The 25,157-nt window shown below is 49.3% G+C and overlaps 1 protein-coding gene across 1 annotated transcript; it reads left to right on the forward strand.

The window, feature by feature from the left end:
• The first annotated feature begins 21,780 nt into the window (after window positions 1–21,780).
• On the forward strand, window positions 21,781–24,032 carry LOC135460936 (olfactory receptor 14J1-like). The gene is made up of 2 exons (XM_064737911.1): window positions 21,781–22,278; window positions 23,991–24,032. Exons 1-2 carry the CDS (start codon window positions 21,781–21,783, stop codon window positions 24,030–24,032), a joined length of 540 nt encoding a protein of 179 aa, XP_064593981.1.
• Window positions 24,033–25,157: the final 1,125 nt, after the last annotated feature.

The raw sequence follows: 25,157 nt of genomic DNA on the forward strand, positions 1-25,157 counted from the left end.
CTTTAATTGATCCCTGGAGAGCCTTGTACTGACACTCAGTGGGGCTCATTAACCCCTTGAGATACTCAAGGTTTTTAAGGTACTTCATGGTACTTTTAAGGTACTTTAAGGTACTTTTTAGGTACTTTTAAGGATTTTCCTTCCCACACTGAGTCTTTGAGAGGATTTTGTGCCATCCTGGCCTCCAGTTCTCTCCTCCAAGGAGTCCATGAAAGCCTGTGTTGATTATCTTCCCCCTTTCTGTTTTACAACAAAGATGGAGCTGAAAGAATTTTTTAAGACTTTCTAAAACCATTCAAACAAACGTCACAATTAACAATACGATAACAACAACCACTAAGAGAATTAATAGTCTTTTTGTCGTCACCCCAACTGTTTTAGTAAACATCCTCCAACCCTTTAGTCCTCAGGACTGGAAGAGTTTATTGAACCAGTCTTTGTTTTCCACTTGAAGCTTCTTGAACCCTTCCTTTAGTATCTGAATGCTCTTGAGGATTGACTCGCTGTGGCTGGAGAGTTTCATACAACACATCCCTGAGAATCTACACGGCCATGCCCATGTGCCCAGAGTAAAAATTCTATCGCTGTTCTGCAAGGTGGCATGTCTGATGGTCTCTGTGTCTGAGAGCAGGCCACTCAATGTGATGGAGGTAGCATTGGTTTGCATACTTAACAGGCACCCAAGATGGTCTGATTGTCCTAAAGCTTGAGCTGCAGCCACCCAAGGTAGTTCAAATTAGGGTTGCTACAATCTGATACCTGGATTGAAGCTTGCAAAGCCATCTCTTTGATATCATTCCATACTTCTCTGAGGGTACCTGCTGCTTGATCATCTGCTAGGCTGTGTTGTCCTTCTCCAGCTAGATGGTTGATTTTCAATTCCACCCTTGCTTTGTTATTAACACAGTTTGCTATTAATTGATTTAGTAAACTATTCCATCCCCCTTCCCACAGCGTGTATTCTGTAGGTGACAACAACATGGTCATATTTTAAATCATAGGGGGTTAAGACATGTGCTGTAAACATGGCCCTCATTAGGCCATTAAAACAAGGTAAATCCCTCCTATGGTCATTAGCTGCCCCACACATATCCTTGAGTTCCCCGTAAACCAATGGCTGATACCTGGGATCTGCCCCCTTCTTTCATAACATCCGGGGGTAACGAGGAGTGTTGAGACTATTTGCCACTCTCCTTCCTTAACTGCTTCCTTCTGGATCCTTTCCTAGGGATCTTCTGGGGTTGAGGGAAAAGATGGGTCTGGGGAATCCAAACTGTCTTCTGGGGACGAAGAATAACTTGGAGCAGAAACATTTGGATTAGAAATACTTTGTCAGCAGGGCAGAGTATGTTGTATCATGGGGTTATATCATTGCCAGAGGGGGAGGCAAAGTGCACTGCCATTTTGTCAGGTGCTGGGAGGACGGGCCTTGATTTAGGATGGCAAACTTCCAGGGTGGAGATCTGGAGTCATGGCCCAGGGGGAAGGTGGAATGATTGACAGTGAGGCATGACCCACAGTTTTGGAGGTGGAATCTGGATGTTTGTTAAGGACAGAAGAGAAGGTTCTGGTAGCAGGAAGTGGAGGAGTCAAGATGGAGGGAGGATGGTCAGGCTTAGGGGCCTTTGGAGAAATTTTAATGATCCGCCTCAGGATTGATTTTAACTTGTTCTTTGAAGATATTTGGTCATGATCAGTGAGAATTAACTTAAAGCATCGATATACACACCTTTCTACTTTGGACATCTACCTGCCCATTTTTCTCTTTCTATGCCTTAGGTAGAACAGCCACTGGAACACCCCAAATCAATTACGGGACATCAGTGCGTATTGTAAAAAGGCAGTGAGAAAATGGGCAATAATTTTTACTGTGTTTCCCTAAACCCACCTGCAATCCTATGCAGGTAAAACTGTTGTCTCTTGTGGATCCTGGCCGAGGTCCCTCGAAGCAATAATGAATCTGCCAGCCTGGCACAATCCAAAATCCTGGGGATCGCTGGCCTATCCATCAGCCAACCCCAGCTGACGTGACTGAATGTCAGGGTCCCTGTCTGGGCGCCAAAAGTCACAATGAGGTTGGCGGTGACAAACCTTTCTTGTTCTCCAACTTCAGGGCAAGGGTGGTGAAAATGAAAAGGAGCAGATGCTGGGGAAGATGAAACAGGAAAGCCTTAAAGATATGATTGCCTGGCAAAAGATTTTGAAAATATGGAAACTATAAGTCAGACTGAAATGAAAGCAAGCTTTGCGATACCAAGCCTTAGTTACTGAACAACTGGAAAACAATGGTATTGCTGAAGGTAACATTCTGTTGATGAAACAATACCCTCTGCTTGCAGACAGGTCCAAGGGTCAGAGCAGACCGTACTAGCTTGACAAAGGAGGTCAAAAAAGGGGTCGAAAGAGTAGTTTTTAGGGTTTAAAATGTAACACAGTATGGTAATGTAATGATTCTTATAGGCTATATATAAATGCTATAAGATTTGTATCTTGTATTATACTGGTTAGTGAAAATTAGAATATGCAGCACAGAAGAAGATTTATTGTATTGTAACGGGAACTCCCCTCCTCTTTCGGGCATCCATTTTGAGTTCCACTTTTTAGCTCCTCTTTTGGGCCTCCTCCAAGCTGTGGCTGGCAGCTCCAAACAAGGCCCTGCACCCAAAACCCTTTGCAATAAACCACAAGCTCCAAGACCTGGCTTCAGAGATCTCTCATCTCCATCTGTCCCAACCATCCTACTGCCCAATGCTACAACAAGCAGGATCAATGGAGTTTCCCAAAAAGAACTTTAGTAAACAGAGAAGTTGAGCACAGTACAAGGGGTGAGATTCAAAGACCTGAGATAAAGGCAAAGCAACGATATATACACTTCAGGGTAGAACACTCTAGAACAATAGCCATACAGGACAAACAAGTAACCAATAGGGGAGGAAAACTTGGACAACTTAGCATAACAACTCTAAAGGCTTATGGGGGAATTCTGAAGCTCACCCTAAGTTAAACAAATTATTCCTAGGGCTTGAAACTCACATCCAGTTTATCCGGGGTAAAATCTGGTTGACTCTGAGGTACAGCTGGGCCAACTCCCGCACCGCTGATTTGCTCTGGCCCCTTGGGACCATGCAGCCCAACAGAGCCACAATGATGTCCTTGGTTCCACGAGGCTCTACAGTGACAGTGTCACAATGGTCCCTTGGATCCATGGTGCTCTGCAGTGTCACAATGGCCCCTTCATTTCACAAGGCTCCCAAGTGTCACATTGGTCTCCATAGGAAGGAAACCACAGAGACCCATGTACAGGAGCTGATGAACAGCAGTCACCAGTGGCCAAGGCAAGCCTGACCTGTCTGTCCTGGAAGGTTTGCTTGGCGCAACCCTTGGATATTTGAAATTATGAATGCAGAGTCCCAATTTAAAACATTTGTGCCTGGTAAAGAGGGATAGGGGTTCTTTTTTTTTTCATAAAAAAGCACAGAGCCCTTTCCAGTGCTTGGAAAATAGGTGAGTGCTGCCCCTCAGGAGTCAAAGACCAGACAGACTTCTCTGTCCTGGAACTTTTGTCTGGGAGTAATCCTTTCATTGACTAAACTTTTGAGGTGGAATAGTAATTTTGGCCATGGATGCCTGGAAAAAATGGACAGTTCTTTTCCATAAACAGAAGAGCCCAGAGCCCCAGTGTTTCAGGGGCAGATGGGAGTGGCGTTCCACATTCCAAGGTCAGCCATACCTGTCAGGTGACCCCTGGGAGGCCAAGGCAGCCACACCTATTTCATGTTGCCTTGGTTCCACAGGGCTCTGCAGTGTCAAATTGGCTCCTTGCTTCCATGAGGCCTTTCAGTGCCAGTGGTTCTATTGCTTCCATGATGCCCTCAGGTGTCATAATAGCCCCTTTATTACACAAGTTCTTAAGGATCTTAATGGTCTCCATGGTTCCACAGTGCCATAATGATCTATTGGTTCCATGAAGCCTCGCTGTGTCCAATGGCCCCTTGGTTCTATGGGGGCCCAGTAGTGCAATAATGATTCCCTTGGTTCCACAAGTACCCATAGTGTCTCAGTGGCCCCTTCCTTCCATGAGGCCCTGCAGGGTCGCAATGGTCTCCATGATTCCACAGGGCCTTGCAATGCCACAATGCTCTCCATGAAACCATGGTGCTCTGCAGGATCACAACAGCCCTTTGGCTCCACGAGGCCCTGAAGTGCAGCAAGGGCCTCTTGGTTCCATGAAGCCCCACTGCTTCACATTGGCCCCTTGGGATCATGCGGCCCCACAGAGCCACAAAGATGTGCTTGGTTCCATGAGGCCCCACAGTGTCACAGTGGCCCCTTGCATCCATGGTACTCTGCAGGGTAACAATGTTCCACTTGGTTCCACAAGTTCCTACAGAGTAACAGGCTCCTCAAGGGTCTGCAGTGTCACCATGGCCCCTTGGTTCCACAATGCTCCACAGTGTCACAATGGTCTCCATATGAAGGAAACAAGTGAGCCCCAGTGATGCATGATCAGATGAGAGGCAGTCACCAGAGGCCAAGTCTGGCCAGACTTGACTGTATGGGCAGCTTTCATCCAGGAGTAACCCCTGGATATAGGAATTTTTAGATGCAGAATCCCAATTTTGGCCATGGATGCCTAGATAAGAAAGAAAGTTCTTTCCCACAGGAATAAAAGCACAGAGCCCCAGTGCTTCATGGTCAGATGGGAAATGGCCCTTGGCATGTCAAATTCAGTGGCACCTGTCAGACAATCCCCAGGAGGCCAAACCAGGCAGACCTGTTCCATGTTCCCTTGATTTCATGGAACCCCACATTGTCACAATGGTCTCGATTCCATGAGGTCTGGCAATGTCACAATGGCTTCTTGATTTCATGAGTCCCAACAGAGTCATAGGAGTCCCTTGGCTCCATGCTGCCCCATTGTGTCACAAGGGCTCCTTTTTTATATGGACAAAACAGTTCTATCACTGACCCTTGAATCCATAGGGCCCCTGAGTTGCATAATGGTCTCCTTGATTCCATGATTCCTGGATTCCATTGTCTCACAATCTTTTCCTTGGATCTCCATTGTCTCAACTGACCCGTGGTTCCAGAAGGTTCCAAAGTGTCACCGTGGTTGCTGTCAGAGTCTGGATGAGATCGATGTCCCGATGCTCGGAATGCCTGTGTAGGGTCAGAGCCGGGTCAGGCCTTGGTTTGTGGTGGAACAGAGCCCTGCCCCCAGCCCTGGCCTGGCAGAGCTTTCAATCACACAGCAGAGGATGGTGTTCACCCAGCTCTGATTGGCTGAGCTGTTAATCAATCAATCACACTTAGGCAGCTGGTGCCTACCCTGACTCTGATTGGACAAGCAGCTGGCAGTCCCACCCCAGGGGCGGGGCCACGAAGGCCCAGGGGGTTAAAAGCCACAGCATGAGCCCAGCCCAGGGTCTGGATCCTGCCTTCTCCTGGGGTTCCTCTGTTGGTGATGCTGGAACCCAAGCAATTGGCACTTTCTATGGATCTTCTGTCTTTCTGTTGTTCTCTTCCTTCTCTTTCTAATCCTACTTACCTGGAACATTTTGGGGTGACTTCACATGTTAAGAGTTAAAGGATTTTATATTAAATGTGTGGGAATCTGAGGCACAGAATCCAAGCCTTGGAATTCAGTAGTTTTCGGGAATTTAGCTACTTGAGCTGGGCTTCTTGGGGGACTTTTAACAGCCTTGTGTTCCTCACCATTGGGTGAATAAACCTTGTCAGTCTTGCTGGTATCATTTGCTCCCTTTCCTCCAATGATTTTAACAAACTTTTCAAGGAATAACAACAAAATATTTTCTTTACACTGGCCACCCACAACAGCCATTTTCCTCATCAGTTCTCCCGTAAGTTGCTCAGAGGAAGCTGTGTCCAAGTTTCCAAGAGTTCTTCCAGAGAGAAAAACAACCTGCTCAAAGGAGGAAACCTTTCTGTTGTCAAAGGCACTTGGGGTCAGAGAACAGTTTAAGGCAGGGTTTCTGTATCATTGCCTTGATCTAAATTTTCTTATTAAATTGTTATTCTGGCTTAGACTCTCCCACAGATTTGCCTTGAAACCAGTACAAAATTCAATGTACTCATCCCTTGTTTTCCTCCCAAAACAGGATTTCCCATCCCCAAACTTTCACCAGATGGAGGAGGAGGCTGCGAGGAAGAGGAAGGAGCCCTGGGATTACCAGGCAGGTGAGGAGGAATTCAGTGCCCCTTTCCCCCTCTCTCCTGCTCCATCTCCCAACCCAGCACAGCCCCAGGCTGCAGGACAACCCCACTGCCAACGCCGTCCTGCTGGGGATGCACTGGGGGGATCTCCTTACCCTTCCCTCTGGCACAGAGGCAAATCTCATCCTTTCCTTGTCCTTCCTGCCCCAGACAAGGAGCTGAAGATGGAGACCAGGAAGGACAAATCTCCTCAGCAGAATCTCATGGAAGAGGCTGTTTTGACTGGCTCCACAGCACAGGAATCCAATGGGGAGGAAAATCCCCAGAGATCCCACAGGAGCAGGGGCTGCAAACCCAGCCCAGGGTGCTCTGAGGAGGAAATACCCACCCTGTGCCAGGAAGGTGGACAGAGCTTCAGCCAGAGCTCAGAGCTGGTGGTCCATGAGCAGCTTCATGATGGAGAGAAGGCCCACAGGTGCTTGGAGTGTGGGAAGAGCTTCAGGCAGAGCAGGACCCTGATCAGCCACCAGATGATCTGTGGAAATGGGCTTATGAGTGTGGGGAGTGTGGGAAGGGCTTCAGATGCAGCTCTGCCCATGTCATCCACCAACGCATCCACACTGGGGAGAGGCCCTAGCAGTGTCCACAGTGTAGGAAGAGGTTTCAGAGCAGCTCTAATAGCCTCCAGCATCAGCAGATTCACACTGAGGAAAGGCCCTTTCGCTGCCCTGATTGCAGGAAGGGCTTCAAGCACAACTCCAACCTCATCTCGCACCAGTGCATCCACACTGGGGAGAGGCCCTACGAATGTCCCCAGTGTGGGAAGAGCTTCACCCAGAGCTCTCACTGGACCAAACACCAATGAAGGCAATGATAAGGGAAGCCCTGCAAATGCCCTGACTGCAGGAACAGCTTCATGCACCACTCCAGCTTCATCCTTCTTGGAAGGATCCACATTGGTCAGAGCCCTGGTGACCCATATTCCCAGTGATCTGCGCTGAGAGGACACCTGGCTGGTTTTCCTTTTGGTTTGGCCCCAAGTTCCCCTTGATTCATTTTTATCACTTAAAAACACATGAAATAAGACTAAAAAGAAAGTAATTGATCAAGGATTTCACAGCTATTTCAGGTGGAATTTATGGTTTGGGGACATGTTCTGTAGGATTTGTGGATTCTTGGGGGATTTCAGGAAGTGTTCTCCATATCTTTGCACTCTAAAAGCCAAGATGGATTGATTTGTCACTTCAAACTGACTCAGTCCCACCAAAAACAATTCAATCTTACCCCAAAAGAGCTCAACACCACCTAAAATTGTCTTATTCCCACCTAAAAAAAACCTCAGTCCCATGTCAAAATTATTAAATTCCACAGCCTCCAGGGTGTGATGGGGTTGGAAGGAGACTGGGAGAAGTGGGATCCAGATTCTTGGGTGTTGGACCAGGATTATGTGGGGCTGGGTGTGGAGAGTTTTATTAATAGTTGGCTAGCTGAGAAAGGCCATACTGAGATAATGCCGCTGGTTAAGCTGAGAGAGGGAAGTCAGCAGTCAGCAAGCTGAAACGGGATGTCAGCAATTAGCAATCAGTGACCTTGCTGCAACAGGGGGATAGGGAGTTGAGATTATTCCTGAATATCTCCTGAGAATATGTAAAAAGTATCAAAAGTAGAACCATAGGAATGCAGAAGTAGGTGTAGTTGCTGATATGTAACTAACCAATCCTGAGCTCAACTTTTGCAATATGCATGAAGTTCATTATGAACTGTATTTAACCCGCCGTAATGATCAATAAAATTGGGCCTGTGATGATCAATGGATGTCCTGGTCTCCTTCCGTCGACAAATGGCAACAGCTGGTTGTATGGGATCTGTTTTGATAGTAAATAAAATTTCCAGAATTATTTCTGCCTCAATCATTTTCCATCACTTCCAGTTTATTTTTCAGCCTGCCACCTTCTCAAATTATTGTGTTTGTGTCCTCCTTTCTTTGCTGCCTTTCTTTGCCTGTTCTGTTTCTCTGTGAGTGTCACTGTAAGATCTTGTTCCACTTAGCTTTTGGCTCCTTCTTGAGAGCTTTGCTTTCAAGGGCAGGAACATCTTTTCCTGTCTGGGAACTGGAATTCCAGCCCCTGGGAGTGTGTGCCATGGATCCCAGAGAGGCATTCCTGAGGTTCCCAGGGCGCTGCTCCTGCCATGCCTCCCAAGGAGCTGTGCAGGGCCAGGGGACAAGGTCCAGCACCTTTGTTGGTTCTGCAGTGCCACAAGGGCCCCTGGTTCCATGAGTTTCCATATTGACAGTAGCAGTTCCTTGGTTCCCATGATGCCCTGCTGTGTCACCATGGATATTTGGTGCCATGAAGTTCTTCAGTGTCACAATGGCCTCCCTCCCTCCATGAGCTTACGCAGTGTCACAATGAACTCCTTGGATGGACAGTGTCACCATGGAACATTGGCTCCATGCAGCCCCACTGGGTCACCGTGGACTCCTTGGTTCCATGAGGTCCTGAGGTTGTCTCCATGGTCTCCTTGGATCCACAGTGTCACAATGGACCACTGGATCCACCTGGCCACACTGTGTCACCATGGCCCCTTGGTTCCATGGGACCCCAGGATCACAACTGACTCCTTGCTTCCACATCGCCCGCTCCAGTGCCAAAATGGCCCCTTCATTCCATGAGGAACACAAAAGTTTGTAGAAACATTGAGCAAATCCTGCTGAACACAGCTGGGAACATCTGTTTGCATTCAAGAGAGAGGTTAAAGGTGAGGATGGCACCAGGAGCTTCCATCTGCAACAGAGATCCAGGGAAAGGACAGGGACAGAGAATTCAGCTGGGAGACTCAGAGAATTCTGCTCCCAGATATCATTTCTGCTCACACTGTCCCTTGTAGAAAGGTGACACCATTCCATGCAGCCTGGACTGAGCAGGTGGTTCCTGAGTGGGGTTTGCTTTCAGGAAACCTGCTCAGGCTTTTCCATTCTTTCCTTCCCAACAGGAAAACTTCTCCTGGGCCTGTGTGCAGGCAGAGTCCTGAGGAGAGCAGGTGGGACATGGTGCAATGGGCTGGGGCATGGACCTGCAGAGCTCAGGGGACAAGGTTCTGCTGGAGGTCACAGGGATGTCAGTGCCAGGTGGGCCATGTCAGACATGGTGAGGCTGGGGGTGAGGAGCAGCTTGTCCAAACAGGGTCAGCCCTCAAGGGGCTCATTCTTCTCTGTGCCCAGACCTCCTAAGGAGACATTCAGCATTAGGATCACCTGGGGAATTGTCATGGTTTGAGCCTGGCACAGAGCCAGTGCCCCCCATGAAAATGCCTCACCCTGGTGTCTGCTGTGAGATGTGACCAGGAATAAGCAAAACAGGCTCTAACTTAAACATAAAGACCACTTTATTACTTAAACTACAGGAAAATAGAGAAAGACTATAAGGAAAAGAAAGAAAAAAAAAATTGAAAACCTTACAAAAAAGCCACTTTCCTCCTCCCCACTCCCTGACTTTCTCAATCCAATACATTCTCCCAAAACACCCGGTACGACACTTTAGTATACTCAAACATCAGTTCATGAAGAGGAAAGGAGTCCTTCTCGTTCCATAGGCTTCTCCTGGAAACACACTGAAACCTCGGATGCTTCCTTGTCACTTCGGCACCGCCCGGGAAAAAAAAAAGTCCTTTTGCCGCTTGTGACATCTTCCTTCCATGCCCAGTGCTCTCACCACTGACGGCATGGACCAGAGCTGCTTTTAGGGTTGTCTTTCAAGGATGCCTTGTCTCACTCCAAAAAGGCACAGTCTCTGCTTTTGGGACATCTGTCCCCCCCATATTTTTCCAACCCCCTGGGGCCGGGGGGTCCTCACGAAGAACCTTCCTGGTTTTGAGGCACTGCCTCCCCCTAAATGCAGTCTGTGTCACAGGAACAACTGAGTCCATAGCCACGAGAAAAGTCCAGCCAAAAGGCCACTCCAAATCATCTCTCCCCATCCAATCATCTCCACATCTCATCTCTTATCTCCCTTCTTATTCAGCTTCGAGGAGGATTAGCATTTTTGCAAGGCCCCAATCATGCAAGAAAGGGTTAAAAGTTTTCAGTCTCTGCTGTCGGTCCTGGAGCGACTCCCACGCACGCTGCCCACACGCTGCCGCTCCGGCCGGGCAGTCTTCCTCCCTCCTTCTCCTTCTGGCTGGTTGCTCTCCTGGGGGAAGGGGGGGGGGGGGGGGGGGGGGGGGGGGGGGGGGGGGGGGGCTGCCCGAGGGCTGACTCTCTGGGATCTTCCACCCTTCCATCCTCGAAGCCCCCCCGAAGCCCCCTCAACCCCATCTCTGTCCAGGCCCCAGGCCTACCGCATGGCCGGCCCCTCCCCCGCCCAGCAGCAGCGGGCTGGGCAGGGGAAGAGATCTGACCTCTTCGCCCGACGATGTCCAAAAGAGGAAGTGCCAAGGGCAGTGCCTTGCTTTTAACCCCTGTTTATTCTCGGAGGTGTGTCCAAACCCCACTGGCCACACCGGACGCCAGTCTCAAACCCAAAACCTTCATTGGTTTGACCACAGCTTCCCAGAATTCCCACTCCTTCCTGGTCAAACCACGACAGGAATGCTTCTATCAGCTCTTCTGTGAACTGAAAAAATAAAAAAATACTCTATTAAAGAAGAAAAGTCATGAGATGCACTTTAAAATCTTTCTCTTGAAAAGTATTCCAAACTGACTCCAGGGAGCTGTACAAGCCCCGAAGACCTGAAAACCATTGAAGCCAGAGAAAGAGCCCTGAAGTGCTTTCTCTATTTTAATCAAACCTGAGGAAAGTGAAGGGAAACGAGCACATCCTATTGATGATCTTTGTCTCAAATTTATTGATCCGGCTTACATAATTTTATAGTAGTGTTAATTAAGCTCATACATATTGCAAAAGCTGAGCTCATCATTGGTTACAGATTACATGTCATCCCCTCCTTTGTTACTAATACCTGTGGCTTTCTTGTCGACACTAATACTTGTTTTTTATCCTGCTGCTGACTACATTCAAGGACTCCATGTTTTTCACCATGTTTTTCTCATAATTTGATCAAGGACACAGTGTTTTTGTTTTTCTCGTAATCAGAAGGCTGAGAACTTACTGCTTACAGCTGCTTTTTACTGCTTAACCAGCTGTATGGCCCTTTTCTATAAGCCATGTCTGAACAAAACTCTCCAACATATTCCCCGTTTTTCTTTTTGCGCCAAGGAGGTTAGTCTGCCAGGTTTTTTCTATCATTCTACTGATCATATTTTGAATACAAATAAAAATACAAGGTAAAATATGCAAAAGCATTAAAAGCACACCTAGTATCCATATAGCATATGTCACAAGGTTCCTCAGCCTAGGTCCAAGCAATGGCTTTTACCCCAAAGGGTTAAGACCACCCCCAACCAAGCCATAATGTCCCGCCCTATAAGGCATTGCACGGTAGGTGGTAATTGGACTAAGTAAAAGAAAGCTGTTAGCTGTTTCCCATTCATGCAAACCCGGAGGCTAGCCAGGGTAAAACCTCCAACCCCAGTCACTGTGGTGGCTGCTGGCTGCAAAGGCCAGTGTTGAGGCCAACAGCAAGGGCTAATAATGCTGGAATATGCTCCAGTGTCCAGCAAGCCTGAAAATGATCCTTTCTGTCCTTAAAATTCCACTTCCACCCTTTTCTTGGGTCTCTCAGAAAGGTTCAAAGTCAGCAAGGCAAGTCTTCCGGTGGATCCAAAACCATTTTCCCCCCTCTCTTGTCCTTTTATAGCCGGTAATCCCTTTGTCATTTGTTCAAGTGGCATCAGCTGAGCAATTCTCAGTCCTTTGTTAATTTGGAGTGGTGGGAAAGGGGTATGCACCATAACCATATAGTCCACATCAATGACGCCAGGCAAAACAAATAATCCCAACATAGACGCAGATGATCTTCCGAAAAGCAGAGCACCCAGCTTGACCCTGTATAACAATAGGTCCGTGAATCCCTGTCGGGATTTTTCGTGAGTGCGGGTTCATCAACGTAACATCTACGGCAGCTGCCAGGTCCAAGCCGAGGCTCCCTGTTGTGGCGGGTTGGAGACAGGAGAGGGTGCTGATGCTGCAGCGATGACTTGTGTCGGTGCACGGTCGCTGCGGGTCGGGCTCCTGATTAAGCCTCCCAATCTCCGCTTGCAAGCGCCCATATTGTGGGTGTCCGAGTGGCATTTCTCCAGTGCAGCTGACGCTTGAAGTGGTGCAAGAGCAGCTAACACACGATTCTGAGAGGTCCCTGCTTGTTCCTGTAAGCCTAGCCCTAATTGTGCTACGCATTCATTTACAAGCCCTTGCCAATGAGCATTGAATAACAATTGCTGAGGCAGAGTAAATATCAATTTGGCTATTCCCCAACATTCATTTACCAAGAGAAGACTGGTGTCAAAGATATAGTCTAACATTTGTTTGGCTGACTCACTTTTCACTCCAAATTGACTAACAGTAGACCTCAGCTGAGACAGTAATTTCTAATCAAGGGCTGTAATGGTAGCCTGCAGGCCCCCTCCCTCCTGCGGATTGAATACAACAGGACAAGCCAGCTGGGTAGCAGCGCTGATAACCTCATCATCCCCTTTTACCATGGCTTCTCTTGCAAGCACAGCCCAACATCCCCTCTGCTCCCTTGCAATAGCCTCTGCTCGGTCATTTACCGCCCCAGGGATTGGCTCATTGATTTGCAGGAGCTTAGTGGGTGGTCTTGGCCATGGGTCCTGTTCTTAAGCGGGTGTGGAAGCCTCAGAAGTGCGCTCTATACCCAGTCCTGCCAAAGCAGAGGAGGACGGCAAAGCAGGCAAGAAAACCGTCCTAGCTGCAGGCACGAGGGGAGTACCCGCTTCCTGATTATAGTCTTTATTACGGCCATGTGCAGCTGTTGCCTGTTCGGCTGCTTTTTTCTCAGCCTGATGCTTTAACATCTCATTGTGAACCACCCTCCATAATTTACCTAACTTCCTGGCAGTTTTACCGTCCTCTAAAGTAGCCTCCCACAATAAATCACCGAATTTATGCCACTCCGTTAACTCATGAACAGTATGGGGGTTAATAAGAACTCCCTTAGCATAGCCATAAGCCAAAAGCCCTGGTAAATCCTTTTGCAAATCTATTCCCCTAACCTGCCGTTTTTGTAAAAAGGCAGTAAATAAATCATATGCTGCTTGTCTTTCCATACCTAAATTGTCAGCGCTGTTTGCAGCTCTTCAAGGTCGCAGCAGCACTTTTCAGCCAGGCTTGCCTGTACGATCACCCCACCCGGAGCACGGCGCGTCTCAGCTTCTTTTTTCTCCTTTTTTTTTTTTTTCTCCACGCTTTTCTGCTGTCCCGGCTGTTTCAGGACCTGACCTGGTTCTTCACTCCTCCGTGGTCTGTCACTGTTTCACGATCGAGGTCAACGTTTGAGGCAAGTGAAGGGAGACTTGCACACATCCTATTGATGATCTTTGTCTCGAATTTATTGATCCAGCTTACATAATTTTATAGTAGTGTTAATTAAGCTCATACATATTGTAAAAGCTGAGCTCATCATTGGTTACAGATTACATGTCAACTCCTCCTTTGTTGCTAATACTTGTGGCTTTCCTGTTGAGACTAATACTTGTTTTTTATCCTGCTGCTGACTACATTCAAGGACTCCATGTTTTCACCATGTTTTTCTCATCATTTAACCAAGGACAGTGTTTTTGTTTTTCTTGCAATCAGAAGGCTGAGAACTTAATACTTACAGCTGCTTTTTACTGCTTAACCAGCTGTATGTGATCATGGCCTTTTTCTATAAGCCATGTCTGAACAAAACTCTCCAACAGTGACACTGTGAGTACCATGGATGCAATGGACCATTGTGACACTGTGGGGCCTCATGGAACCAAGGACATCATTGTGGGTCTGGTGGGCCGCATGGTCCCAAGGGGCCAGTGTGAAGCAGCGGGGCTTTGTGGAACCAAAGGGCCATTGTGATCCTGCAGGGCACCATGGATCAATGGAGAGCATTGCAAGGCCCCATGGAATCATGGAGACCATTATGACACTGTGGGGCTCCATGGAACCAAAGGGCCATTGAGATCCTGCAGGGACTCATGGAAGGAAGGGTCCATTGTGACACTATGAGAACTTGTGGAACCAAGAGGATCATTGTTGCCTGGGCCCCAATAGAACCAAGAGGCCATGGTGATAAAGAGGGGCTTCATGGCACCCAAAGACCATTAGGACACTGTGGGTCCTTGTGGAGCCATAGATACCATTAAGATCCTTAAGGACTTGTGTAACCAAGGGGCCATTATGACACCTGAGGGCATCATGGAAGCAAGGAGCCATTGTGACACTGCAGGGCCCTGTGGAAGCAAGGGAACATGAAATAGGTATGACTGCCTTGGTCTCCCAGGGGTCACCTGACAGGTCTGCCTGACCTTGGAATGTGGAAGGCCACTCCCATCTGCCCCTGAAACACTGAGGCTCTGGGCTCTTCTTTTTCATGGAAAAGAACTGTCCATTTTTTCCAGGCGTCCATGGGCAAAATTTGGATTCCACCTCCAAATTTCTGTGTATGCAAGGATTGCTGCCAGCAAAGTTGCCAGGACAGACAGGTCAGGCTTGCCTTGGCCTCTGGTGGTTGCCGTTCATCAGCTGCTGAAACATGGGGGCTCCATGGCTTTCTTCCTATGCAGACCAATGTGACATTTGGGAGCCTTGTGAAATGAAGCAGCCATTGGAACACTGCAAAGCACCATGGATCCAAGGGACCATTGTGACACTGTGGAGCCTCGTGGAACCAAGGACATCATTGTGGCTCTGTTGGGCTGCATGGTCCCAAGGGGCCAGTGCAAATCAGCAATGTGTGAGTTAGCCCGGCTGTAACTCAGAGTCAGCTAGATTTTACCCCAAAAGAACTGGGCATGAGTTTCAAGTCCTAGGAATCATTCTTTTAACTTAGGGTGAGCTTGAGAAATCCCCCATAAGCCTTTAGTGTTGTTATGCTAAGTTGTCCAAATTCTACATCCCTATTGGTTTATTGGTTACTTATTTCTTCTATATGTTATTGTTCTAGTTTTCTAGCCCCAAATGTCTATGTTGTTGCTTCCCCTTTGTCTCAGGTTTTAGAATCCTGCCCCTTGTACTGTGCTGGACTTCTCCATGTTTATTATTTTTCACCCTGTTATTAAAGTTCCTTTTAAACAACTCCATTGATCCTGCTCTTTTTCATTTTCACCACACTCACCCTGAACTCAGGGAGCCAGAGAGGTTTTGTCACAGCCACCCTCATTGTGACATTTGGCGCCCAAACAGGCACCATGGCATTCAGGTGTCGCAGACATTTCTTCATAGAAATCCTTTCTTTGGGATTTGTCCATCTACTGGGAAGCAGAGCCCCAGAAAAAGAATGTAAACAAATTGTTATCGGCTGTTGTGAAATGTGACAGGTGATCCTGTGATTGGCTCATCTTCCATGTGTACCATTAAGGGCCAATCACAGGAGCAGCTCAGGGAAAGGTCCCCTGGACACAGAACTTTGTTATTCATTCTTTCTATTCTATTCTTAGCTTTGCAGCTCTCTGCAACCTCTCTCTTTATTCTTTTTAGTATAGTTATAATGTATTATATATTCTATATCAATAAATCAAGCCTTCTGATCAAGGAACAAGATTCTCGTCCTTCTCTCACCATGGAGACCCCCTCAGGTCGCTGTAATATTCAGGGCTCTCTGTGTCAGTCATGTCAGCTGGGGTTAGCTGATGGATAGGCCAGTGCACCCTGGGATTTTGGATTGTGCCAGGCCTGGCGGATTCATCGTTGCTGCAAGGGACCTTGCCCAGGATCGGCAGGGACAACGATGGTTTCACCTGCACAGGATTGCAGGTGGGTTTGGGGAAATGCAAGATATTTATTGCCCATTTTGCCACTGTGTTTTAACAGTATGTACCCATGTCCCATAATTAATTTGAGGTGTTGCGGTGGCTCTTCTCCATAAGGCAAAGAAAGAAAAATGGTCAGCCAGATGTCCACAGTAGAAAGGAGTGTATATGGATGCTTTCTCACTGATCATGATGAAATATTTTCAAAGAACGAATAAAAATCAATCACGAGGTGGATCATGAAAAAATTTCCAGACATCTGTGGTGTCGAAATCCATACTACTGAATTTTGAGACTAAGTGGAAGTTAAATTGTACAACCTTTTGATCAAAAGGGACTCCATTGCATCCCACATACTCCCCATCTTCCACACCACCCTTGAGACCCTTCACCAGCCAGCAGTGTGTTGAATACTCAATCCATTGGTCACTCCTAACTCAGGACCTTGCCCCAAACCTGCCTTTATCAGACGTTCCACAATGGTCCAAGATGGCGATGGCCATGCTCTCTTGGAGTATCATGCCCTGGAGAGTTAAGATGGAAGGAGCCTGAACGTGGCTCGAGAGCCCGATCATCCTCCCTCCCATCTTGGCTCCTCCATTTCCTGCTACCACAACCTTCTCTTCCGCCCTGAATGAACCACCAGACTCCACCCCCAAAACTGTGGGTCACACCCCCACTGTCAATCATTCCACCTCCACCCTGGGCGATGCCTCCAGAACGACAGCCCAGTTGTTTGCCATCCTAAATCAAGGACCTTCCTCCCCAACACCTGACAAAATGGCAATGCCCTTTGCCTAACCCTCCGGCAACAATATGACCCCATGGTCAAAGATACTAAGCCCAACTGTCACACTATTTCTAATCCAAATGTTTCTCCTCCAAGTTATTCTTCCTCCTTAGAAAACAGTTTGGATTCCCCAGAGCCACCTCACCCCTTTAGCCCTAAAAGATCCCTGGGAAATGATCTGGAAAGAAGCAGTTAAGGAAGGAGATTGGCAAATAGTCTCGAAACTCCTCATTGCCCCGGTATGTTATGAAAGAAAGAGGCAGAATCCCAGGTATCAGCCATTGGTTTGCGGGAAAATCAAGGATCTGTGTAGGGCAGCTAAAGACCATAGGAGGGACTTCCCCTGTTTTAATGGCCTAATGAGGGCCATGTTTACAGCACATGTCTTAACTCCCTATGATTTAAAATATTTTATGACCATTGTATTGTCACCTACAGAATACACCCTGGGGGAAGGGGGATGGAAGTATTTACTAAATCAATTAATAGCAGACTATGCTAATAATGAGGCAAGGGCAGAATCAACCATCTAGCTGGAGAAGGACAACACAGCCTACCAGATGACCAAGCAGCAGGTATCTCTAGAGAAGTATTGGATGATATCAAAGAGATGGCTTTGCAAGCTTTAATCCAGGTATTGGATGGTAGCATCCCCAGTGTGGACTACATTGGGTGGCTGCAGCTAAAGCTTTAGGACAATTAGACCATCTTGGGTGCCTGTTAAGTAAGCAAACCAATGCCACATCCCTCACATTGAGTGGCCTACTCTCAGACATAGAGACCATCAGACATGCCACCTTGCAGAACAGCGATAGAGTTTTTACTCTGGGCACATGGGCATGGCTGTGTAGACTCTGAGGGCATGTGTTGCATGAACCTCTCCAGCCACAGTGAGTCAATCCACAAGAGCATTCAGGTACTTGAAGGATTCAAGAAGCTTCAAGTGGAAAAAAAAGACTGGTTCAATAAACTCTTCCAATCCAAGGGACTAAAGGGTTGGATGATGTCTAGCTAAAACAGGACTATTCATTCTCTTAGTGGTTGTTGTTGTATTGTTAATTTTCCCATGATTGTTTGAATGCTTTTAGAAAGTCTTACAAAATTCTTTCAGTTCCATCTTTGTTGTAAAACAGAAAGGGGGAAGATACCCAACACAGGCTCCTCATGGACTCCTTGGAGGAGAGAATTGGAGGCCAGGATGGCACAAAAACCTCTCAGAGACTCAGTGAAGAAAGGAAAATCCTAAAAAGTACCTAAAAGTATTCTTAAATCCCTAAAATACCTTTAAAAACCTTGAGTATCTCAAAGCATTAATGAGCCCTGCTAAGTTTCAGTACAAAACTCTCAAGGGACTCGTTAAAGCAGATAATTGGGGCCATGATTGCACAAACCTCTCACAGAGTCTGTATCAAAAGGGAAACATCAAGTATTTTGAAAAAACGGAAGTACCCTGAAGCATTAATGAGCCCACTGAGTGTTGTTACTGACAAAGCCTCTCCAGGGACTAATTACAGCAGTAATTGGAGGCCATGATTGCACAAACCTCTCAGAGACTCCAAGGCAAAAGCCAAAGCCAAAGTCCTTTGAAAAACCTGCAGAGAGGCTCGTGGCCCAGAGGCAGCTCCTGGTAAGGGCAGCACTGCAGAGAAACAGCTCTGCCCAGGAGCAGCTCCTGTGCACAGCCCAGCAGGGCTGGGGCTCTGCCTGCAGCCACCCCGGGCACAGCACAGAGGGGTTAAACTCAGCCTGGGCTGGCAGCACAGAGCGGTGCTCACTCAGAGCTCACTAGAGCAGAAATCAGCCCAGGTTTGAAACAGTCATTCCCTGGCTGGGGGAAGAGAAGCTGCAGTTCCTGTAGGAATCTCCTGCAGCTGGCACATCCCACAGTTTTGAGGACCTTTCAGGAGGACTCTCAGAGCTGCTCCAGGGCAGGGCTGCGGCCCTGGGGCAGGGCTGGCTTTCCCTGCTGCCCCAGCCCAGGCACAGCCCAAGGCAGCTCCTGTTGCCAGGCTCTGCTGCAGGGCTGAGCAGCCGGGGCTGCAGCCAGGGGTGCCCAGGGCTGTCGTGCAGAGCAGGGTCCTGCAGCCCAGGGCGCTGTGCTGGGGCAGGGACTCTGCTGCCTGCCAGGGACAGCTCTCAGCCAGCCCTGGCAGCTGCTCCGAGCACTGGAGAGAAGCTGTGGGGGGAAGGAGCCACCCTGAGCAGGGCAGGGGCTGCTGCTGAGAGGGGCTGGCTGGGGCACGGCTGCTCCCAGCTCCAGACCAGCCTGGGCACAGCTCCAGAGGACACTTGCCAAAGAAGGTAGGCCTGGGATTGATGTAAAGATCAGGAGCTTTCCTGAGAGTGTTTTCAATTTCCTACTTGGAGAAAGATGGGGATGTTGGGGTGGTGACAAAAAGATTTTTGTATTTTATACATTTTTATATATTCATAGCTCTCGAAATTACTATTATATAGTTATAATACTCTAATACTTACTTAACTCTATTAAACTCTTAATTCCATTAAACCACTATTATATTCTTATATAGCTTTAATCCTTAATTAACTCTAGTATATTTCCTTACATTTCTCTCAAAACCCTGACTGTCTAAATATATTCCTAAAATGCTATATAGTCTTATTCTTTTATATAGTCCTGAAATACTATATAGTCTTATAGGAAGTGGACCTATAGCAACATTTTGGGTTTTGAAAATGAGCAGAATATGAGCAGTCATTATAAAGAGTGAAGGCAAAGAAGCCTTTGGACCTACTCCAATGGGTTGACCCAGGGGTGTGTAACTAGGAAAACTGAATCTCCTTTTGGATATTCCTGTTAAATATCCTAATTATCAACCTTAATAAGTTATTGAAATCAGGAGCTGGATGTGCCCTTTCCCACGGGGACACCTGGAATCTTCCAATAAATGTCTGGGTTTTACTTTACTGTTCTAACACTGTTGCAAGGGATTTTTTTTCTCTTTAGATTATAGACAACAGGGGGATGAGAGAAGCAGAACAGGAATTGTAATCCCAGAATCACAGAACATTCTGAGTTGAAAGGGACACACAGGATCATCAAAGGAGTGTTTGAACATTTACAGGGACTGCAGAACTGTAACTTTGGGTGGTCAGTCTCTCTGCTGGGAGCCTCCCAAAGGGCCCTCAGCCACTCCTCAGCCCTGGACAGCAGCAGCATCACCTCTGCAGGGCCCAGCAGGGCTCTCCTGAGCTGCCCTTGCCCAGCTGCACACAGAGCCTGCCCCGGCCAGGGCCCTGCACACAGGCAGGTTTCTGTAGGGCCCCGGCCAGGGCACACAGGCTGGGATGGGCTCTGTGAGTGCTGGCAGGGACAAGGCTCCTCTCAGGAGGGAACATCCAGGCCCAGGGAGATGCTCAGGGAAGGAGAGAGGGCTGAAGAGAGCAGTGCTGGGGGCAGGATGAGGGCACGGTTGGATTGTGGGAGGTGCCAGGCACAGCTGGGCACGGGAACACTGTCCTGAGTGCCCGGCTGTCTCTGCCCTGCCCTCTCAGGCACAGCACCACAACATCTTCTCTTGGTTCTGCCCTGCCCTGTTATCTGCTGCTCTCAGGGAGGCTCTGGCATTTGCAGCAGCTGAGTCAGGCACTGCCCTTGGCATTCCTGCCAGGCAGGGCTGTCCATGGGAATGGGGTGTCCAAGCTTCCCTGGCACCAGTGGGGCTGTGGGCAAAGCAGTCCATGGGAAAGGGGAATGAGCTGAGCCCTCTCCCCGAGATCCCATCATGGGCACAGCCAAGTATCTCCTTGCTGTGCCCTTCCAAGCTCTGAGCTGCCCTCCTGGGTGCAAATCTGTGCCAGAGCCTCTGGGAGTTCCCTGAATGTCCCAAAGGGAAAGGCAGAGCTGCCACAGCTGAGGAAATGCTGTTGGGTTTGCCAAGGGAGCCATGAGTGTCCTTGGCACAAGGGGGTGCTGAGACCTTGCCCAGGGACCTTGAGAGAGGGTGAGACATTCAGGGATCCCTCTGCTCTGGGCAGGGTCTGGTTTATCCCAGGGTGAACCTGGAGTGTGATTTTGCTCTGATTGCAGCCAAAGGTGCAAAGCCATGGCAGTTGGGAACAAGCCCATCCAGCCCCTCATCTTCCCTCATCCACAGGGAATCCTTTGGCTCTCCTATCTCGCAGCGGCAAACTCAAAGTGCAGTAGAAATGCTGGGGATTTCTGACCTCAGAGAGCCAGGAATGATGTGTATGTAGGAAAACAATTCCTATAATAAATTCCTGCCATCCTTTAAAAGTGGGAGTGCAGATGCTACCATGCCTTTCTGCGTTAGGAGTGATTCCATTGACAAATCCTGAAGATCCAGCCTTGTCCCTCTGCCCCACGGCCACAAACCCAGGGCAGTGGGGCAGGGATGGTTCCTCGAGAGCCCCCATGCACAGGCCTGGCTGCTCCTGGCACACTCAGCCAGCACAACTGGAGCTCAGGCAGGGACCTGGGTGAAGGTTTTCACAGAGCAGGAACAAGGGTGGGTGAGTCCCAGTGGGACAGTCTGCAGGGAATGGCCCAGGTTTGGCTCAAAGCACCCTCTCCTGACTTGTCACTGTCCTTTCTCCATGAACAGGTCCCCATGTGCAGCCCCAGCAAATGTCCAACAGCAGCTCCATCAGCCATTTTCTCCTGCTGGCACTGGCAGACACACGGCAGCTGCAGGTCCTGCACTTCTGCCTCTTGCTGGGCATCTCCCTGGCTGCCCTCCTGGGCAACGGCCTCATCATCAGCGCCATAGCCTGCAGCCACCACCTGCACACACCCATGTTCTTCTTCCTGCTCAACCTGGCCCTCAGCGACCTGGGCTCCATCTGCACCACTGTCCCCAAAGCCATGCACAATTCCCTCTGGGACACCAGGACCATCTCCTACAATGGATGTGTTGCACAGGTTTTTCTGATTTTCTTCTTTCTTGGATCAGAGTTTTGCCTCCTGACCATCATGTGCTACGACCGCTACGTGTCCATCTGCAAACCCCTGCACTACAGGATCCTCCTGGGCAGCAGAGCTTGTGCCCACATGGCAGCAGCTGCCTGGGTCAGTGGCTTTCTCTATTCACTGCTGCACACGGCCAATACATTTTCCCTGCCCCTGTGCCATGGCAATGCCCTGAGCCAGTTCTTCTGTGAAATCCCCCAGATCCTCAAGCTCTCCTGCTCAAATTCCCGCCTCAGGGAACTGCGGCTCATCACAGTTAGTGCCTGCTTGCTGTTTGTTTGTTTTATGTTCATTGTTTTCTCCTATGTGCAGATCTTCAGGGCTGTGCTGAGGATCCCCTCTGAGCAGGGACGGCACAAAGCCTTTTCCACCTGCCTCCCTCACCTGGCCGTGGTCTCCCTGTTCCTCAGCACTGGAACAGTTGCTCATCTGAAGCCCCCCTCCATGTCCTCCCCATCCCTGGATCTGTCCCTGTCTGTTCTGTACTCGGTGGTGCCTCCGGCCCTGAACCCCCTCATCTACAGCCTGAGGAACCAGGAGCTCAAGGCTGCAGTGTGGACACTGATGACTGGATGCTTTCAGGAACATTAAACTGCTGGCCAATTTCTGCATATCACTAGTAATAAAAATCATCTTTGGTACTTCTTATTGGTTTTATCTTAGAGGTTCTTTTGCTTGGTTTTACTTAACATTGTGCCACAGGAAATGTCATTGTTTATGCCATTTCTCCTTTAGTTTCTCTCCATCTTCTCTATGACTGCAGACTGTGTCAAGGAGGGGCTGTGCTCTAGATGGCTTTAAAGATGTGAGTGCTCTCCCAGCAAAGTTTTCTACAGAGATGCCCTTTTGTTCCCTTCTCAGGAGCTGCAGCAGCAATGTCTGTGTGCAGAGCTGGGGGCAGATCAGTGCTGGCCCAGCAGCTGTGCCCAGCAGCAGCAGCACTTGGTGTTGCCAGTGCTGCTGCTATGGCCCTGCCCCGCTGCCCTGGTGGCCCTGGTGTTGCTGTAGGGCCTGAGTGCTCTCGGGGCCGGGCACAGCCCTGGGGGTGGCAGTGCCGGGACTGCAGCAGGGACAGGCCATGGGCACTGCTGGGGCAGCGCTGGCGCCTTAGCCCAGGGCCTGGGGGCTCCAGGCTCCTTGCCCAGGCTCTCTCAAGAACACACCCAGGCCAATGCTCAGCACAGAAAACCCCCGTGAGCAGCCCCAGGCTGGCCATGGGCAGGCTGAGGGCAAACAGCATGGCTGGGGCCCTGCAAGGGCCCTGGGGCAGACGGGAAGGAGCAGCAGAGCAGGGGCTAACCCATCCCCAGTGCGCTGCACAGCCCAGGGCAGTGTCCCAGAGCATCCTCATGGAGCTGCCAACAACATCCCCCCTCTGCAGCCCTGGCCTCTCCCCCAGCTCACACAGGTGCCCCATCCTTGCAGGCACAGACACGGCAGCACTGGCTCAGCAGCCCCTGTTTGCATTGCACACAGCAGGGGGAGCACCCCCATGCTGTTGCTGTGGGGACATGAACCTGAGGGAACACAAATGCCATCAGCCCCTGGGGCCAGCAAGGGCTGGGGGACACCAGGGAAACCACTCAGGTTTGTCCTGGCCTCTGCAGTCAGCCAGAAAGTTTGTTCCCATCAGCTGGGAGTTTCCTGTCCCACTGCAGACGCTGTTGCTCAGAGCCAGGGCTGCCTGGCAGCCACTCCCAAACTGCCCTGAGCAATTCCTTTGCTTCACCTTTGCTTTCTTTATTCTTCCAGCTACAAATTTCTTCCTGTTGCCCACTCCAGTGAGCCCAGAACTGGACATAGCCCTTGAGGTGCTGCCTAACCAGTGCCCAGCACAGGGGAAGAATCTCTGCCCTGCTCCTGCTGACCACACCATTCCTGATCCAGGCCAGAGCCATGTGCCTTCTTGGCCACCTGGGCACACTGCTGGCTCATGCCCAGCCTGCTGTCCATCAGTCCCTGCAGATCCCTTTCTGCCTGGCTGCTCTCCAGCCACTCTGTCCCCAGCCTGTAGTGCTGCAGGGGTTGTTGTGGCCAAAAGGCAGGATGCAGCACTTGGACTTGTTAAACCTCACCTTGTTGGATTTGGGCCCTGGATCCAGCCTGTCCATGGCCCTATGCAGAGCCCTCCTATCCCCCAGCAGATCCACACTCACAGCCAGTTTGGTGTCACCTGCAAATTTGCTCATGATGGACTCAATCCCCTCATGCAGATCATCAGTGCAGATATTGAAATCCACGCTGGCTGGCTCTGACCCCTTGGCCATCCTGTGGGTGCCCTGGGATGGCACTCAAGGTGATCTGTTCCATAACCTTGCCGGGCACCCAGGTCAGGCTGACAGGCCTGGAGTTGCCCAGCTCCTCCTTCCAGCCCTTCTTGGGGATGGGCTCACACTGGCACCTCCAGTCCTCTGGGACCTCCCTGATGAGCCAGCACTGATGGTAAATGATGGAGAGCAGCTTGGGGAGCTCATCCACAGCTCCCTCATCCCCCTGGGATGGATCCCATCTGCTCCCAGTGACACCTGTGAGCATCTGAGTGGCTCAGCAGGTCCCCAGCTGCTTCCTCCTGGATATCAGGGGGGCTGTTCTGCTCCCTGTGCCCATCCACCAGCTCAGGAGAACACTTGTCCTGAGGACAACTTGACTCATTCTTGAAAACTGAGGCTCAGAAGGGGTTAAGTATCTCAGCTTTTTCCTCATATTTGGTAACCACATCTCCCCCAATAATGAATGAAGATTGTCCTTGTACCTCCTTTTGCCATTAATGTATTTATAGAAACATTTTTATTATCCTTCACAGGAGTAGCCTGGTTAAACCTTAAGCTTTTACCTTTCTAATTTTCTTTCTCCGTGACCTAACAACATCCCTAAACATTTCCATCAAGGCCCATCACATACAGACTGTTGGCTAAAGTACACCTCAGAGGAGGAAAATACAAGAGTCTATAAATTAAAAGAGGGAAAGCAAACTAGTAAAGTAAAATAAGAAGAAGAGGCTGGGAAGGCTGACAAAAACTGTGACCCCCCTTGACCACTTACCTCCTCCTACCCTTGCAGTACCTCCAATCCTTCCTCCAATTCCTCTTTCCGTGGACCCAATTCCTCCTCCCCTCCCAGCTGTCATTCCTTTACCACCTCCTAACCCAGTTATACCTCCACCACCTTCCCCTCAACCCTCTCCTTACTCTCTTTACCCTTCACTACCTCCCTTACCTTGCCATCCATGCACCCCTTATTCACCAGCACGTCCTGCTCTGCCTCCCCACCACAAACAAAGAAGCCAAACAACATCTCAGAATCTCATGCCCAAGAGTGAAGTTTCCCAGTCAGCCTCCACAGCTGATGTTGTAACACCCGTCCAAAGTGGCTAAAGTGGA

The sequence above is a fragment of the Zonotrichia leucophrys genome, unplaced genomic scaffold (genome assembly GCF_028769735.1).
Source record: "Zonotrichia leucophrys gambelii isolate GWCS_2022_RI unplaced genomic scaffold, RI_Zleu_2.0 Scaffold_130_127662, whole genome shotgun sequence".
NCBI lineage: Eukaryota > Metazoa > Chordata > Aves > Passeriformes > Passerellidae > Zonotrichia > Zonotrichia leucophrys.

Bases quoted from the DNA above. Each gene is read 5' to 3' on its own strand.
- LOC135460936 (XM_064737911.1), top strand. From the start codon at position 21,781: ATGTGCTACGACCGCTACGTGTCCATCTGCAAACCCCTGCACTACAGG. The intron at 22,279-23,990 runs GCCCTGAACCCC...CCCCTCATGCAG, and splicing joins TGTACTCGGTGGTGCCTCCG to ATCATCAGTGCAGATATTGA.